General features: G+C 34.7%; 1 protein-coding gene across 3 annotated transcripts in view; it reads right to left on the reverse strand.

The window, feature by feature from the left end:
- Positions 1 to 20075, reverse strand: part of BRINP3 (BMP/retinoic acid inducible neural specific 3) — a 407138-nt gene that overhangs the window by 185686 nt on the left and 201377 nt on the right. For all 3 annotated transcript variants that reach the window (XM_036919660.2, XM_036919662.2, XM_036919661.2), the window contains exons 3-4: positions 18205 to 18395; positions 5614 to 5804 (exon numbers count right to left, since the gene is read on the reverse strand). In XM_036919660.2, coding sequence (XP_036775555.1) covers positions 5614 to 5804; positions 18205 to 18395 — 382 coding nt within the window. The remainder of the gene's footprint in view (positions 1 to 5613; positions 5805 to 18204; positions 18396 to 20075) is intronic.

Raw genomic sequence — 20075 nt, forward strand, 5'->3', positions numbered from 1 at the left:
CTTATTTTCAGAGATAATATTTACTTGACTGTCTTCTAGGGTTTTTGTTCTTGTTTGTTTTTTACACACAACATTTGGCAATAGCAATGATATTTGGAAAGGCAAGAAAATGTGAACCCATTGGGCAAGACAGGAAACAATGGAAGCAGACTCAGATATGAATACGAGACTGGAATTACTGGACAGGAATTTTAAAATAATGATAATGACTCTGTTAAAATACCTAGTAGAAAAATTAAACAATATACATAAACAAATAGGGAATTTCAGAAAAGAAAAGCTATAAAATAAAACAAACGTGAATGGTAGAAATGAAAAGTATTATAAATTAAAAGTTTATTTGATTGACTTTACATTCGATGGGACAAACAAGGAAAAAAAATGGATGAACTGAAGAAAAGTCATTAGAAATTAAACTGAAAAGCAAGAAGGAATATGAATGGCAATAGGGAACAGACATAATATTTTTAGGATATTATCAACCCATTTAGCATCAGAGTCCCAGAGAAGTCTCAGAAAAATAAATAGGAAGAAAACTAAGCCAAAGAAGATTACACCTAATCTTCTGGAAGTCCAAAATAAAAAGAAAAATATTCAGCCAGGGAAAGTAAAGCATTACCTTCAAGAGAAAATTACAATAATAATGGCTAACTACTCAACAGAAAGAAAAATGGAGTTCTGAATTCAATAGTAAAAGAGAAATACAGAGAGAGAGGACAGACTGATAGGTGTATATATACAGTTTGATCCTTGAAAACGCATGTCTGAATTGTGCAGGTCACTTATATGCAGATTTTTTGCAATAAATATATTGCAAAAAATTTTGGAGATATGCGACAATTTGGAAAAAATGTTTCTCTAGCTTATTTTATTGTAAGAGTGCACTATATAATACACATAACATACAAAATATGTGTTAATCAAATGTTTATGTTATCAGTGCTGCTTACAGTCAACAGAAGCTTTTCACAGTTAAGTTTTTGGGGCAACCAAAAGTTATACAAAGGTTTTCTACTCTGCAGGGGGTCCGTGCCCCTAACTCCCGTGTTGTTCAAGGATCGACTGTACAGATGGGTATACACACATCTATTGAGTTATATGTGTTTAAAGTAGTATAATGGAAATACTCAAATAATAACTAGTTTTAAGCAGTTTTTATGGTTTTCAGTATACGGTGCTTTTGTATCTTTTGTCAATTTTTTAACATAGTGATGTGACCTTGCTTGTTTCTGACATTGGTAATGTGTCTATTCACTATATTGTTTCCTGATAATTATGGTTAAGTGTTTATCAGTTTATTGACAGGCTTAAAAAGGCTCACAAAAACAAAACAAATTTGGGCTTCATTTTATTGTTTTGTTTTTCTGTTTCCTACTTTTTTTCCTCCATTTCTATTTTTTTAATCCTTTTTATTATTTTGGGTTTCACTACTCATTTTTATCCCTAGTTTCTGAAAGGAAAATCTTTGGCCATTGTTTTATCACCTTTTTAAAACAAAAACTGAGGCAAAAATTATTGCTTTACCAATATTTAACAGATTTAAAATCTTATATTTTCATTATTTCATTCAATTCTAAATAATTTCTCATACCCTTTTTGATTTCTTCTGTGAATCATGGGCTATTTAGATCATTTAGTTTTTAAGTATTTAAGCATTTTTCAAATACCTTTTTATTATTAATACATATTTTTCCAAGTTTGAATGATAGTGTTTAAATCTACTACACCCTTGCGAATTTGCTGTTTACTTGGTCTCTCAGATATTGAGAAAAACCTGTTAAAATACCTGACTATAATATGGATTTCTCTATTATTTTTTTCCCTCTTAGAATGTTTTTGTTTCACATATTTTGAAGCTCTGCTACTAGTGACATACATACATTTTTAGGATTATTATTTTTTTCTGGATTAATTGACTACCATTATGAAATGATTTTGCCTCTGATAATATTCTTCTCTGAAACACATTTTTCTTATATTAAATTAGTTACTCCAGAGTTAGCACAGTATTTCTACTCCCATCCTTTTACTTTTAACCTATTTCTAAATTTCAAGTTATTTTTCTTGTAGGCAACACATAGTTGTATCCTTTTTTAAAAATTCAGTGTGATAATATTTCTTTTAACAGTGAAGTTTATGCTATTACATTTAATATGAATACTGATATAGATTTAAGTCTATGTACTTGATATTTACTTTCTATTTTTCCATTTGTTCCTTTTTTCTTGTTTTATTGACTGGTTTTGGATTAATTTTTTAAATAATTCTATTATGTCACCTTTTAGTTATATCAGCTATCACTATTTTGTTGTTTTAGTGATTACTTTAAGCTTCTTAGTTGCATCCTTATCTTATTTTAGTATATCCGCCTTCAAATGATACCACTTCACTGATAATACCTTCATGTTGTGTAACATAGCTGTGACGGCCACTGTCACGTTCCTGTTTGCTGAGTCCAAGGTCTGTGTTCATTCTGAACCAGTTTTAATTGGCTGCGTGGTCTCTTCCGTGTGGCCTGTGCTTTCCCGCTTCTTCACTGCCTGGTAATTTTGACTGAATCCCATTGTGAATCTTACTGTGTTGGATGTTGGATGCATTTGTTTACATTCTCGTGTATATTCCTGAGCTTTGCTCTGGATGCAATTCTTAGGAACAGTTTGATTCTTTTTGCTCTTGCTTTTACAATTTGTTATGTGGGTCCAGAGAAGAACTCAATCTAGAGCTAATTATTCTCCATTACTGAGGCATAGCCTTCCTATGCTTCGTGAATCGTTAGTTTGCATTCTGGCTTATGGAGACTGGAAGCCCGGAGGAAGTGTCAGATGCGGCTCTCTAAGCCCGCAGGGGCTCCCCCCTGGTGCCAGGGGCTCCCTGACGTGTATGCACTATGCACTCAGCGGTATTCTGCTCTTACCCGAGGGCAACTCTCCTCCGTTCTCAAGAAGTGTCCTCTCTACGTAGCTTTCTGTATACCGGTATTCTATTCTACAAACTAGAAACGCCTAGGTTTAACTCAACTCTGAGCTCTTTCCTCAATTCATTCACAATAACCCAGACGTGGCTGAGCGGGACCAGAGGATCACGAGTCACTTGAACTTACAACTGCCTCAGGAGAGAACTCCACCGAGGCCTAAAGTAAACCCTGAGAGGTCTGATTTCCCTCCCCTCTTCCCATCTCTCGCTACCTCGGCCTCTGACGCTGTGTATTTCTGTGACTGTATTTCCAGCCATGTTGTTGCCAGGGGCACAGGCCTTGTTCCTTTTTTTCCCTTTGGTTACAGCACAAGATGCAGGTTCTTCTCTTTACAATCCATGCCTGCATTATTCACATATTATTCTCTGTTTCTTCTATTGATCTAAAGCCCCACTTTTCCTTCCTGTCCTCAGTCACTCTCCACACACTAAAATATTTCCGTTATGTGCTGGAATGCCTTTCCCTGGTCAGCGGACGATGAGCATTCCCTGCAGCCCTCCGCAGGAGAGGCTGTTCATTCTCCCACCTTCGGGCTCACTTCTCTCTCCTCCTAGAGCTGGTCTGAGGTTGCTCAGGTACACAAGCCACGTCTCCTTTGAGGCTCATTTCTCCCGTGTGCCTAGATGACGGACTTCATGAAGCCTTGTCATTCCTGGGTTTATCACCAAGGTCTAGTCGCACCGTTAAAACATGTGCCTTTTGTGATACAAACTTCACATGTGGGAGAAGAGTAATATGTACAAATATCCAGTGTTGATTTTTTTTTCTTCTTTTTTCCAGTCCATAGCTACACTGAACTGCTCCAGAATGCATGGGACTGGCGCCCTTTCCCCCAGCCTGGGGCAGCTAGAGCCCTTCAGGCTGTGGAGCTGGGGCTGAGCACCGCCTACCCGCGCAGCCTCCAGCGAGAAAGGACCCAAGGCCCCTCCACCAGACAATCGCCCCGAGGCAGCAACTGCAGACGGGTAAGATCCATCTGCATTCAGACCTACTGCCAGATGGGATCCAGGGCTTCTCCACCACCCTAGCTTCCCAGCTGTCTCATAAGATGGCACACCAGCCAGCCTGGGATGCCCACACTGGCAGGGCAGTCCAGATGCCCCCAGCTCTGCCCTCAGTGGGACTAATGTATACATTTGTGTAGGTCAGTGCCTGGAAGTAGGCAAGTGCCTTGTGTTCTCAAGATCCTGCTTCTGTGACCAGGCCTCTCCCAACTCACACCTTGTTCCAAGTCTCTGGTGAGCCCCCATTGAATTTTGATATGAATAGTGAGTATTTCTAGTGAGTACAAAAGCCCTATTGTATAATTCCACTTGGTGCTGAGGAAAAAAAAAAATCAGTAGCCATGTAACAGACACACCTATAACCATGAGGTCTTCTACTAGAAAACACATTTTAAGTTGCTGTTTATGTCACTGAAATTGATTTCTGGAAGTCTATTTCTCCCCAGCAACCTCAAACTAAATATCTCTAACAACATCCTACATTACAATATTTTTAAACTAACTAAAGTATCTGCATTTATGCTGACTACATTTCATCTATACAGCATAAGTGCTATTTACATATTTGATTACTCAATGTAACATAAGTCCTACAATCAGAAGTAGATGAACTATAATTATGTAATTTACATCTACAGAAATCTTTTTCCCAGCCTCATCTACAAGCAGGATTGAAGAGGGGTAGTATTGTTTGTGTGATCCTTAAACTAAAGGTTATGTCCAAACCACCTTTTATCCTCTCCTGTACATCTATCCCAAAAGATGTAACTTTTGGGGCTAATTTTTCCTAACATTCCCAAAATATTGAAGAACTAACTTTTTTCAATTAACTGACCAAAACATACACACATTAATTTTAATCTCACAAAGCAATAAACTAATGTATTTAATGACTGCTTTTACATTAATTATGAAACGTTATAAGTGAAGCACTAAGAAATGCTCTTTACATTTTGTTGTGCTCTTAACTTAGTCCAAGATTACACAATCACACCGTGTCAACTCTTCAGTGTGTGACTTTTCTAACAGCTATTAACCAAACGCAGTAACATGTGGACCTAAACTACCAGAGGAATATGCTGAAAATCTGTTGCTTTAGAATCACAGTCATTATCTACCTTTGTTTCTCTGTGTCTCTGCTTCTTTTGAAAATTAAAAGTACCTACCTTATTCTCCCTTTCTCTCAGTTTTGGTGAAGGCAACTTAAGTATATTCAGAGGCAAAGGATTTTAGTGAACATACGGAGTTTAGCCACTACTTCTAGATTATGGCGTAAATCTTGACTTCTAGAAATGTATAACCAAACCCTGTATTCTTAATTATATTTTAAAAACATTGAGGGAAAATATTCCTTAAACCAGGACCTATGTACTACAGGATAAACTTGCACAATTCAGGTGTATCTCAATTACCATTTTTCCATGAAACCCTTGACCCAATCATCAAGTTAAAATTACATCAAGATGCACACAATTTCATCTTTAAATAGTATGTTACTCACAACACAAGGAAATGTTAAAATATTTTGCAGAACACAATAGTTTAAATCAGTGAGGCATACATATATATATAGAAATGGATTTTTGAGATGGGAAAAAAATGGTATGAATGATGTTAGGGTAAACTCAATCATACCTTTATGGCAGTGGATGCAATTTGAATGTGGTGCAGTCTCCGAAGGGTGCTGTCCCTGTCAATGAAATAGGAAGCGGCTAGTTGATGCAGTGTCTCCAGCGTGACCGAAGAGCTATTGGTGCCGGAGTCACTTGCTTCAGAGCGTTTGCTCAGCTTCCGCTTGTCCACAAAAATTGTGAGTGACTCCTCTCCTGCATTAATAATATTTAAAATTATTCCATTTCTTCTTAAAATTAATTTCCCAATTATCTGTAAGTAAGGATGCCTAGATTACATACATAGTGGAACAAAAGAATAATAAAAAAAATTACATACATAGTGGAACAAAAGAATAATAAAAAAAAAGAGAGTTTTACTTTTTGTTGTTTAGGAGTATTTCACACATGCCTAGAAATCAACCTGAGGTACTGATGGCTGTAAATATATATTTAGTAAATGCTGAATATGTAGCTTTTGTGGAACAACTTCTCTAGATTTTATTGACTTTGTCATATAATGTAGCTTACCCAACACTCATGTGACCCAAAAGCAAATTAAGAAATGAAAATATGTAAATGAACTTAAGTGCATAATATAAAATTGTATTTACTCTGAAATATTTACTACAGATCAGCATGGCAATGAAAACCAATCATATTATTAAACATCAGCAGTTTTCAATTGTGCCTTTAAAATGCAGAGAAAACTTACATAGTTATATAAGTTATATAAGTATATATGTATTTACTTCAGAGGTTTCCCATGTATGGTATTATATTAAAATATTATGTGTTTATAAGCTCTATGGAATCAGTGGCATCAATCATAGCTTTACGTACTCACAATGAATCCTCAAAGGTGAAAGTTAAAGTATATTATAATTAAGCTGTGGTTTTCACTGTTCGAATGTTGACCAAAAAAGAAAAAAATGTCATTCAAGTTTAATATTAAGAACTCGCCATCCTCAAATTTCCGTATTCTTGGATATTCATTAGCACAAAATTGTCAAACTTGATACTTGTTCTTGTACTTTTAGGAGCCCATCTGTTTGAGTGGCATTATGCCCATTTACAAATTGACAAGCTAGTTCTATAAAATACCAAATCAGATTATGTAGTGGAATAGTTTGCATTTCTTCTCCAAATTAAAATAATCCATTTTTAATATACCAGAGCCTAGGTGACTATCTAATCTTAAATAACAGCTCATACTTCTCTGCAAAAGAGGTCAATTGATCTCAGTAATAAGGTCACATTCTCAATATATATTTGGACCCCAACAGGCATATTGGAAATCAATCAGCCTAACTAGAATAGCTGAAGAAAAGAAACAGAGAAAAAGTCCCTCACAAATATGAATGAGTGGGTCAAATTATGAACAGTATTAGGTGGTGTGCATGAAAAATATCTTTTGGGTGACAATATTTGAAAGCCAGAAAGGAATATATATATGTAAATTATTATAGAAAAAAACAAAAGTGCATAGCAATTATTTATCCCCAGAAAGAAAGCATCAACTAGGATGGAAATCTGAGTGAATGTACCTGAGAAAGGCCAATGAATCTGAGAAAAACACATTCATGTGCCAAGTTGTGAGAGTACAGAGACAAGCATCCTGTACATAGATAGAGGAGGAAAAAGAGTGCTTTGATAGCCTAAGAGATCCTCGTGCAGCTGTACAATGCATGCAATGCAATGGCCTGAGTATCTGTGTTCCCCCAAATCCATATGTTGAAATCTTAACTCCTGCAAATATGATGGTTTTATAGGGGACTTGGGAGGTGCTTCAGTCATGAGAGCAGAGCCCTCATTAATGCAATCAGTGCCTTTGTAAGAGAGGCTGCAGAGAGGCCTAATCATCAAGTGAAAATTCAAGAAGTCTACAGAACTCAGAAGAGGGTTTTCACCCAACCATGTTGGCACCTTGATATCTGACGGACTTCCAGCCTCCAGCATAGTGAACAATAAATTTCTGCTGTCTATTAGCTCTCACTCTGTGGCATTTCATAGCATTCCAAATGGAATAGGACAGAATGATACATGCCTTACTAAGTCAGGTTAAAAACAAAATAACAAAAACAGCTTGGTAAATGTAAATATAAAGATTTAAAGTTAATGATCTTGATATCAGATATTTCAGAATACAGCCCAAGATGTATTAAATGAGAAAAAAGAAAAATACTGCATAGCACTAAAGACTAAAACTTGCAAAACTGGTCTAATGTCAACAGTATCCTTAAAGCAGAATATGTAGGAGATACAGGTTTAAATAGCACAAGAAATACAAATTAAAATGTATTGACATACCAATTTGCAATTAAAGAATTTGCCAAAATCCTGAAGTCTGACAACTTTGTCAAATCTGGAAGGAAACAGGCCCTCTGGTATATTGCTGGTGGTAAGGCAAAATGCCCAAATACTCACCGAAAGAGATTTGGTGATAGTTAGCAATAATTGACTCAGCAATCCTACTTTTAAGAATCTGTCCCAAAGAAACACTAGCTAAAATACGTAGAATGTTTCCCATTTGACTCTGTAACATCTGTAATAATCCAAATGCCTAATCACTAGGCATAAATGACATTACATCTATACAGTAGAATTCAGTGCAGCCATAGAAAGAAGTGAGGATGATTTCTACATACCATTATGATAAAGAAAAATGGATAATGAAAGTGTGTCACATAAATTACACTTTCTTTCTAAGAGCAAGATGCAATATATATTTTGTGTTTCTTTTTATTTGAAAACAAACAAATCAAGCAAATAAGACAAACTACTGAAAGGGTTAACCAAGAGCATATCAATATTTAGCTGAGAGGAAAGGGAAGGAACAGGATAAAGGGAAGACTTTTCAAAGACAGACTATTTCAAATATACTTTGCTGTAATGTTTACGCACTGGGAACACTGAAAAATTTAAAAAGTTGTATTTCTTTACAAAAATAAACTAGGAAAAAACAATCTCTAAAAATTAATAACAGAAGCCAATTTTACTAGTCATATGTTGTTTGTAGAAATAATTACTTTAAGTTAAGAACATTTTTTTAATGTTTTCAAATACATTCTAAGGATGAATTAAAGTACAAAGAATCAGTAAAATGTCATTCTGCAGCTAATTGTAAGCAGAATAGTAGCGGTAGTAGCATTTTCAGATGGTAATATGATTATGTATGGGTGTATGGGCATTCATTGTACAAGTCTTGAGTACATTTGAAATTTGAAAATTTCTTTTGAGCACCTTTGAATATTTTCATTTAAGAAAAATAAATGCATGAGTGATTACAACTTTGTTTGGCCCACTTTAAAATACATTGTTTATAATAAAATTTTCATAAATAATTAGTAAGTTTATGGCTTTAATATTATAACCGAAATGAAATTCTAGATGATTTGGAAGTTCTCAGATAATTCCGTTGTAATCTGTGTATAGGAATCTGTAGAAGACATTGTGAATGCAATTAGGCTGAACAAGGTTATTTAGATGAATTTTCTAAACAGAATCAATAATAGCTTAGATGTAAGTGTACCAATTACTAGTGCCAAACGATTTGGGTTGTAAGGCCGGCTTCTATTTAATAACTGAATGGCTTTAATTGTATAACTTGACTTGGTTTCCTCTTATGTAACAGCACAGTATTCCTTCCTCAAAGAGCAGCTATAGGCGTGAAACAGTAAAGGGTTTAGAATATGACTAGAATACAGTAAGAATTCAAAAGTTGTTAGCATGCCATTATTTTCTTTTACCCACCACTTAGAACTGCATAAAGCAACTCACTCCATATCTGGATATTTTTAGTAATTTTAGCTATTTGTCTTATTGGTGATGAACAGAATCCTGCCTTCCTACTTCTTTTACAAATTTGTTAACCATAGTCCCACAGTTTGCATCCCCATACAGAGAATAAATATCTCTCAAAATAGTCCTTTAGTATTGTATCCCTCTATATATCTTCACTCTTCAGGTGAAATAATTCACATTCCTTATTTTTCAAGATGACCTCAATTGAGTTATACTTGAACCAAAAATAGAATATTCTGAATATTTTTAAAAGCAAGTTAAAACTAAGTCAAAACTTAATTTGATATAAGAATATTTTGTAAGTGTTAGACTTCCCTTGATACAATTAGAAAAAAGGACACATAAGAAGAGGTAGAGATTACTATTTCAGAGTGGTCCTTTGGAACAATACAAAAGATAAAAAGAAACATTAATATATGTTTAAACAATCAAAGATGAACATGGAGAAATGATGGTTCATAATCATCAACATGAATGAGAGGAGTTTTCATTCTTTATCTAGTGGAGATTCAAAAAATATTTCCTTTGGTTTTCAGAGAGAATACATCTGTTTTTCAGGTATACGTAAATGTGTTTTTCCCCCTTCTAACCTGAGAATAAATATGTATTATAAACAAGGAAAATCAAATGAAAATATTGCAAACCTTAATATACTTTTATTTCTAATTTCAGTGTGTTTTTTTTTTCAATTGGAAAGAAATATGATATAATGAAGGGAAGGAACATATAGGTTTTGGAGTCAGCTGTACATGAGGGCAAATCCTAACTGCCCACAGCCCCTCTCATTGACGACTGTGAGGCTTTGGTAGCATTCCCATCTCTAACACAGAGGTATTTTCCTACTCTCAACTTTTAAGAAGAATAAACAATATAATTCCTCTATAAAGCCAGGCAGAACACACATGCTGTATTCAATAAATGTTGGTTTCCTATCCTTTCCTTTTTTATTAAATCTTAACAGTAAATGAAGAGGTTTTAAATTTTCATAAGTCAACATTTCACAGACACTGAATTTCATCACAGGCACCAAGACTTTGTCAAAATTATTTTCTAGAGGATCTTGTAATCAAGATATACAGAGCCCTTAAAGATGGTGCTTGGTTATCCTTTCCAATAACCGGATAAAGAGAATCCATTTATAAATTGCTCATGGTTCTTCTCTGCAGTGGAACTTTAACCCACATATGCAGAAGCTTTCCCTGCAGTGAAGCGTGCGAGGCAGTTTAAATCTCTAATTTAAATTATCTTAATTGTTCTTTTATGAATACCTTGTTTTAAACCTTACTTACAACAGGTCAGGCAAGTCTGTAAGAGATGCTGGTTAGCTTTTGCTAAATTTCAAGTTTCGTAAATCATGGATTGTTAGATATCTTGAATATTTGACTAGATCACTTAATCTAAATGGGAGATAAACCTATTTTTTTCCTTTAAGAGATTTCTTAAATTATACCCAACTACCATGCTTTTGTGGTGTTACAGTCTTCACATCCCTTGAGACTTTTAGTTATTCTCAACTTTAATTAAATCTCTTTGAAGTGTTCAAGTATAAAAGTTTATCAGAATTCTACCTAAATAATATGATTTTCAGATTTCAAAACTGGGATATTATTCAATCAACTAAAATCTTTGTGCTCAAGTATCATTTTTATTCACATTCTTTCAAACCAGCTGTAGCTCATAAGCATGACATGAGCACACACCAAAGGTCATCCACACGTTTTGTAGAAACTAAATGTGATTTTTAAAATGATTCAACTTTCTGAGTCTGTGAGAAAGCAAAAAGGATTAATGACTGCGTATAGGAAGAGATGTGATTATTCCACATAGAAATGCAGCTGTCTTTTACAACTAAACTACTGTGGTAGTGTATGGACATTAAAAGCATATATTGAAGGATGTTTTCATAGAAAATGAGAAACAGAGGATAATAGAACAGAAGATCATGACTTTAATGTTATGATTAGTTCAGAGGGAAGGATTAGGTACATTTGGAAGCTGTGGGCCTCACAATTATGTATTTTTTTCCATCCTAATTTTCAAATCTATTTTGTGTCCATAAGGAACAGAAATTAAAGAACTTCCATACTATTATCTTTTCATTTGGAATTTCTCAACTTGCATTCTCATGTATATAGTTATTGAGGAGCGAGGTAATGCTCTCAAAAAGTTAGAACCAAATCATTTGTGGAATATAACAATGAAGCAAAACTGAAGGAACAAAACAGCAACAGACTCACAGACTCCAAGAAGGGACTAGGGGTTACCAAAGGGGAGGGGTGTGGGAGGGCAGGTGGGGAGGGAGGGAGAAGGGGATTGAGGAGTATTATGATTGGCACACATGATGTGGGGGATCACGGGGAGAACAGTGCAGCACAGAGAAGGCACAGAGTGGATCTGTGGCATCTTACTACACTGATGGACAGTGACTGCAATGGGATATGAGGGGGACTCAATAATATGCATGAATGTAGTAACCACATTGTTTTTCACCTGAAACTTTCCTAAGAGTTTATATCAATAATACCTAAATTAAAAAGAAAATCAATGGGTAAGAGAATGAGTAAAGGACCTTAGGGATAGATCCATAGTGATGATGAAGCAGATCGAATTATTTTTTAAAATTTATTTTCTGCACCATCATGGAAGCAAACATGTAATCAAGGATTGAAGGCCTGTTGAAGGGAAGAACTGTGAGCAATTCATGAATGATTCTCTTAACTCATTACTGGAAAGGAAAATGCTTAGATCAAAATATGTGTGGGCAGATATGTTGTTATCTAGTATAAGTTTTGACAAGCATTGCAAAGTTACACCTGTTTTTTTACTTTTTCCCTCTGTCAGGAGGACAGCATATTCCAAAGAGGACCTTCTTCAGCTTGATTCGCAGAATGAGGAGATGCCCAGAGCAGATCACAGAGGATCCACAGTCAGAACCTATCAGGGACACAGCCCATTGTAGTTATAATCCACTGAGGCCCTCCTTCCCTCCCTCCATTCCTTTCCCCTTTTTTTAATCCAATGAAGCTAACTCTTAGGTGTTGGCTTTATTTTATTTTATTTTATTATTGCTACTACCCTTCAGTTAGTCTACTAACCTATAATGTCTACCATTCCACCCAGGAAGAAAATGTACACTTATGGCACTTGTCTTCCTGGTCATTTGACAATTTATTGTGAATACCTGTTTTGCTTTTGTGTGAGTTTTACGTGTAATAATTGCTATCTGAGTAGAAATTCTTCTTATAGGAATAACCATTGCAAATATAGCTTAAGTGTAATCATTTATTTTATTGTTGTATCTCTTTAGCTCAAAAATATTGTCCTACTTTTGGTAATGAGAGACCCCATTATTCCTTATGCTAAAGTCTTCTGATATTTTGGGTATTGCTCTCCTTTTGGAATTGTTTCAGTTCTTACGGCGTTGGCTCACTCTACTAATGATCATCTTTCCTTAGCTTACTTACCATGTTAAAAGGTACATGTCTTGATGATATTTATCTTTCTGTTAATGTAGTATTATAGAATGATAGACAGTGTTGTAGGAACAAATACATATAAGGTAAAAAAATATCTTTGGAAAAGAATAGACTTCTGACAAGAGGCAAAGCCAAATATATAAAGACAATGAAAAAATGGACATGTTGGCTTAACACCAATTGGTGTATAATTGGAAGGAAATAGCTAGCCTTAGACAGGTTTCGCAAAGAAATGTGGTATGTTTTACAAAGCACTCTAAAGGAAAGAAACTGACCTTAAGATTATTAGCAATTACCCCAAAAATGTCTGAAAATATTCTAAACATAATTGCCCAGATACCATAATACTCTCAATAAATGACATGAAAAAAGAAATACTGGAAACAAATAGTTCCAAGGTTAGATGGAACTGAATATATCCAGAGTGGTTCAGGGCTCTGTGACTAGTAGGACAAATCTGTGCACCTCTGGAGAGGAGGATCATGTCTTATATAAAATTACTGTATATATTTTGTCATAGCATTTTTATACATCTTTGAATGTTTTGGTCTCCAAGTCCCTTAGTTCTTTTACCTCTTCCATTATCCAGAACCCATATGGTGACTTTTAGTGGACACCCTTCCTCTTCTAAGCAAGCCCAACAATTTTAAGGCCTTTTTTTCCTTCTATTCACTCATTTTGTCATATGTTTCTATATTCAGTACACACTTTTATTTCAGTATTTGTCATATATTGCATTATAATGAAATACATTATAAAAAGTCATGAAATACATTCCATAGCTAGAAATCAATATATCCCAAGAGTGTAATCTTTGTCAAGATTGATTCTTCAAATTGAGTAGCTTATTTTAGATATTTAAAAAGTGATGGAGTTTAGATATCATTATCTAAGTAGAAACAAGTTGAATTACTATATTGATAAATAGTCTAGAAGTTATAAGATGAAATAAATGGATAAAATGATATATATTGAAGAAGGTTTTTATAATTTATTTTCCCTATAGGAAGATAATTCAATCACTGGCTTTATCTATCAGAAAATATCCCATCAAAGGCTTCAAATATGCAATCTGAAGTTTTATGTCTAAATCAATAATATGATGTACTAAATACCTCTTGGGGGATAATTTATTCATTTATTTCTCTTTTGTCACTTTAACACTGGTAGTATTTTACACTTAGCTTTGAAACATGTTTACATTTACTTGAAGATCTAGTTACTTAGGAAGCATCTAGTTATAAAACAACTGGCTATTTAAAAAATATTTACTCATATACATGGCATCTTCAGTGTGTTAGTACTAGGCTGTTCTAAAGTCTTGTTCAATTAAGGAGAGAGTAAGAGAGAGAATTAGCTCCAGTTAAATACCACAGATCTCAATTTTAAAAAATGGAATAAGACAATTTCATGTTCAGTCAGGTAAAACATATGAAGCTAAATACACTTACAGCAACAATAAAGGCTTAGTGTAATTACAACAGCAATAATTTTAAAATGCCTGAAGTCAACCTGGTATACATTTTAATTGCAAATAGTTTGTATCCTTAAGCAACTTAAATGATTTCATGCATTTTAGCTAAATTATCAATATCACCCAACAGAGCTTCCTAAAGGAACATAAAAGCAACATTAAGAGAAGTAAAGAATTCCAATACAAAATACCAGGACCACTAAATTTGAAGGAATACTTAGAGATCAGAAGGTGAGCAAGGGTGCCACTTCCTCTCTCCCAACCCCTGTAATTAAGAAAATGCTTGAACAAGACTTTTAAATAAATGAACTAGATCAATTTTTAGAGAACAGATTGCCATCATTGAATAATCAACCTGAAAGAAGTGATTTAATCCCACAATGGTTTTTATAAACCATGGTTTATAAAAAGAAACAAAACCGAAGAAAACAAAAACTACTCTTAAGGTCAAAATAGGGGATTCATGGTGTCAAAATAGTAAAACCAATCCAACAGTCACAGTAATTTTGTTATTAAGGAACAAAAATGTCCTTGAGAATCTCTTTTTTATCTCTTCTTCCTTTCCTTCGTTCCTTGCTTCCTTTCTTATTTGGAAAATACATCTTATATTCTGAAATCATTCTGGATACTCCACATTATATTTGATACATTGGTATTGAAGCCAATATGAGTTTCAAGACTACTGAACTTTTCTAAGGGAGAAGTTATAAATATAATTTAATTTTCAATTTTACTTCAGATTTTATTGATATTAATAATATTGACACTACTAAGCCAAATAGACACACTTTCACAGAATTAGTTCTCATAATTATAGGGATATTCTGTAATTTTTTTTGCTATCCACGCTACTTTAATAATGAAACAGGGACCATGGGTGTAGACAGAATAGGCTGAGGGCCTCCAGAAAAAGCAAGGCAGGATATTTACAGTCAGAGCAATGTTAATACATGCAAGCAAACCCACTACCAAAACTCTGTGTTAAGCATTAAGCTCTAGAGTCATTCTTCAGTGAGATCTGTTAATAGTCCACAGATAAAGAAGAGTAGCACATGTTTTATTATGCTAATCATTTGTAATCATGTGTAAGATTCACTTTAGCATGCTAAAAGGCCCAGGCCTATGTGCTGTCTTTCCTCCTTCAGATCTGATGAGGTGACTTGCAATCTGGACAATTAATAATGGCAAGCAAGCCCTGCCATAAACAATATAGTAAAAGGAAGGATTCCACCTTAAAGATAAGATTGCATTTTAATATCCAGAAAGTTAAGAAGGAAGATTCTTAGCTTACTCTTTAGCAAACAATAACTCAGCCTACCTTGGGGGCTGGGCAGGCGGCCTTGTTTGATATGCTGCTAGACCAAGACACTGGTATCTCAGGAAGAAATCAGAGCAGGAACTTCCTTGTGTTAATTCTAAATATTCAGGGATCACTTAACAAGACCACACCTCTAAGGTTTTTTTCACGTTCCCCAAAATCCTTAACAGCCTATAAAACCCCTAGACATCTCACCACTATGGGCTCTCTAGGCCCCTCTTGGCGCGAGCCAGGAGCTCTGTCCTCTCACTGTGTCTCTCAATAAAAGCCTCTCCCTGGCTCTCCTACCTTGGGTGTTTGCTAAGTTCATTCTTCAACTCTGCAAACAAGAACCCTGGCATCAATAACAATAGCAATAATATAAGCACATCACCTGTCTAAATCATGCCACACATTGTCCCAAAGCCATTTTCTTACATTTACACTAACCTTCCCAGGACCCTATAACATAGATGTTACTCTTCCCCTTTCTTCTAAGAAAAAAACACCAGAGAAACTATTAACAGTTTTTAAACTCTCACAATTGATTAAAAAGAGAGAGAGAGAGTAATTTCAACACACAAGGTTTTTCTGATCTCTAAATCTTATTATTTAGTATTATTTATGGAGGAAAGTAATGGAGAAAGAGTGTATATTCATGTCTTGACTTTTCTGTCTGAACAACCCTACATCTTCCACCTTTAATTCCTTAAGGTTTCATAGAAAACATGTTTCCTCAATGTGCCCAAGATCTCCTTTTCCAACCTCTCTATCCCTTGCTGTCCTGCTCTTGTTTGCAATCCTGATTCTTCCAAGTCTGAATCCTGATTTGTTTAACTGACCTGTTCTGGCTCTCTGGAATTGCCTCTTTCATTCAGTTTTCTTCTTAAATTAGATCTCAATCATCCTTCATATATATCAAGCTTTTGACATTTATTTAGTGCACGAGACAACTTCAGCCTCCTAGCAAAGTGTAATTTCATTATTGATTCACTGAAGAAATATTTAATGATAGACTATTACATGCCAAGCACATATAACTATGGTGTAAAGAAATAACACTGTTTTCAAGAATCAGGAGGAATGACAGATAATAAACCAGGAAATAAAGAAATAACATATTTTCATGTGATACCAACTATAAGAAGTACGAAGTAAGATCATGAGATAGCTGAGAATATTGGTGGCCCAGTGGGCACTACTGCTAGTAGGATGGTCTGGAAAGACCTCTGAGAAAACAGTATTTGAGCAGAAAAAATATGTGAATGTCATTGTGGATAAAAATAGAGAATGATGAGGAGAGAGAGAAAATAAGATTTGAGATGAAAGCCATTGTCAGATAATTCATGTAGAGCCTTATAAATCATGACAAGACATTTGGATTTTATTTAAGTGGCCAGTTATAGGTTTTAATAATTTAAAACAGGGATTCATTTGACCTGATTCAAATTTTAAGAAAGATATGAGTGGGCGATGGACCATAGGAATATACTAGGAGAAACATGACAGTAATTTGGTTTAGAGATGTCGGGGTAGAAGTCAGGAAAGAGTTAGGTGTGGGATGTATTCTGGATGATAAAACCGACAGGAATTGCTGGCAGGTGTACTGGCAGGTAAATGAAAGAAAAGACTCACCTTCTAAGACAGCATATGAAGAGCAGGTGGTCTTTCGTGCCACCTCACCATTGCTGTGAATCAGTCTGCCTGTCTTCAGTCAACTTATGGAGGAACTGACAAGGGAGCGAGGACCCATTGTTTTCATAGCTTACCTACCCATTTTTATTCAATGCTATTTGTTACAGGAAAGAGTAATGTTTCATTTCTAAATGGAATGGTGGGACATCACTTAAAGTCCTATGCAAAATTAGATATATGGAGTTCTGGGATACTTTTAAGTTTTAGGAAAATGCCGTATTTTTCTCATTTCACATTACTTCCCGAAATATCAATTACATGTATTCAAAATAGTGAATCACCATGATAAAACACATATTTAATGATATTAAGCTATAGCTTTCTTAATTTTTACGAATTTATAGCATGATTAAGGAAGAAAGGACATTACTAAACTCTGTTTTCACATTATGCATACTTGATATTTACTTATCACTCTTTTCATATCATAATTCAACCACATCTGAAATGTTAAAATGGCTCTAAAAATGGTAGTTTCAGATTTTCAACATTTATTCCAGGAAAACTTTCCTGCTCTCTGTAACCAGAAGTGATGACTCTCACCTGTGACTTGACTGCTTACTATTCATTTTTAAAAATAAATTTTGGCACATCACTTTGCATTACAGAGTGTATTGATTATGCCTATATTTAACATATATTATTTGATTATAAGTTGCTGCCAGGCAGAAACTAAGTGATAACCATCTAAGTCACCATTGTGAACACCATACAAAGCATTTAGTAATAACTTTACAAATATGTTTAATAAGTTAATGAATTCTAGAATTATTAAACTGCAGCTATCTGAATTAATCCATACTTTCCCTTGGCTTACACAGTTTTATGTACAAGTACACACAAGCACAAATATTTTTCAAAGAGTCATACCTCCCAGAGTAGCAGATAACAAGAAATGTGTCCCATATTTCTTGATAAGGTTTTCTGTGATTTGCTGAAGGGTAGGTCGACGTCCCAAAAATCTTATGTTGCGGAAGAATTCAGGGGCAAGAGGCAGAGGCGACCCAAGGAAATTTCTTCTCTCAACTGCGAGGTTATTTACTTTCCAGCGGCCAAATTCCCTGAAAAGCAAATTTATTTTTATTTATAAGTACATATTCTATCTGAATGTTTTCATTTGAAAAGTTCACTTGGTAGTTTATCTGGGGTTGCTACATTACAATGATTCTTGCTTGTAATAATACATCATGTGCTATGAATAGGAGAATCAATATTTATAATTTGTGTAACTGGAATGCATATTCTCAAGCCATCATGTAGATAAAGAAAAAATAAAACAACCTCTTAAAAGAAACAGTTACCACAGATTTTTTTTCCCAAGGAAACTTGACTTCATTATGCATAAAATATGAATGTAGGGTTATTCAATAAAAAAAAGGAAAAGCTAAGGTAATATTTTGTTATTTTTTAAGGGAAATTGAATAAAGAGATTGAATTAGAAATTATTTTCATCATTCTAAGGATTCTTTTCTCTATTCACTTACAGTAGGAACCTGTAAAACCTCAAGGATTTTATGGAACTACAGAAGAATTTTAAAATCATGATCAAAGTTAAACATTTTTGTACAATAGTTATTGCTTACAATGTGTTTTGAAACCCAAATTCAACTTGATTAGCAATTTCTCAATATGCATAATAACTGCTAAGGTGTATTTGGCCAAATTAGAGAAATGGCAGATACAGTTTTAAAAGATTTTTACATTTAAAAAAGGACTTAAATTTTTATAAATTGATGAGTTCAGGTCAACCCAGTAATAAAAAATAACTATGGTGAACTGGATAGCCTGATAGCAACTATATAGAAGTTTTCTGAAGAGTGGTCTGAGAAAAATCTCAAATACCTTCCACAGGGAAGAATTCCGCCTACCAGGCTTAATAGTCCTAAGTGTGTTATTTAACTCATTTCTATTTAGCAAGTAACATGTTTATTTAATATTGTACAAATAAGTGCCATATTTATTTACATCTCGCCCCCCAAAATTTCAATTGCAACACGAACAGTGTGTGACAAGGCTACATCTGTAAACCAGACCCATACTGTCCATGTCCAAATGGAGTTCACATTCTAGAGAAAGTTTAAAAAATAAATAAAACAAACACATTAATTTTTTTAAGTGTCAGATTGAGATACGGGCTGAGCTACTGCAGAGTTCGCTGTGGCGGGCTATAGAGCTGCTTGCAGTGGGGCCCTACTTTATTCTGACCAGAGGGAATTCTGGAAAGATAATATTTGATATTAGGGAATCTCTGAAGGAAAATGGTTGCTAGATGAGCAGCAGGAAAGATTTACATAAAATAATGAAAAACAGTGAATTCTTCCAGAAAAAAGAGGTTAAGTCACTGACTGGATTCCTAACTATGAATATTTTTTTATGTGACACACATTTGGCAGCCAAATAATCCACACAGTCTTTTGGAAACTAATTATTTGATTCACTAAAGAATCTAGAGAAGACTGAAAATAAGTCAAATTTAGTGTTTCCTATGGAGAAACTCTTGCTATCTCCTCTTGATCTAAACAGTTTTGAATAGTTTGTTCTACCAATGGTTCTCAAACTTAAGCACCTCTTAGAATCAGAGGAAACTCCACCCCAGAGTTTCTGATTCTCTAGGTCTGGGGTAAGGTCGAGTGTTTGCATTTTTAACAAGGAATACTAATGACGCTGTGGGGGAGGGTGCAGGGAGGGGGGTGGGGGAAGGGCTTCACACTTTCTTCACACTTTGAAGGAAACTACTAGAT

This window comes from Manis pentadactyla, chromosome 19, assembly GCF_030020395.1.
Source record: "Manis pentadactyla isolate mManPen7 chromosome 19, mManPen7.hap1, whole genome shotgun sequence".
NCBI classification, from domain to species: domain Eukaryota; kingdom Metazoa; phylum Chordata; class Mammalia; order Pholidota; family Manidae; genus Manis; species Manis pentadactyla.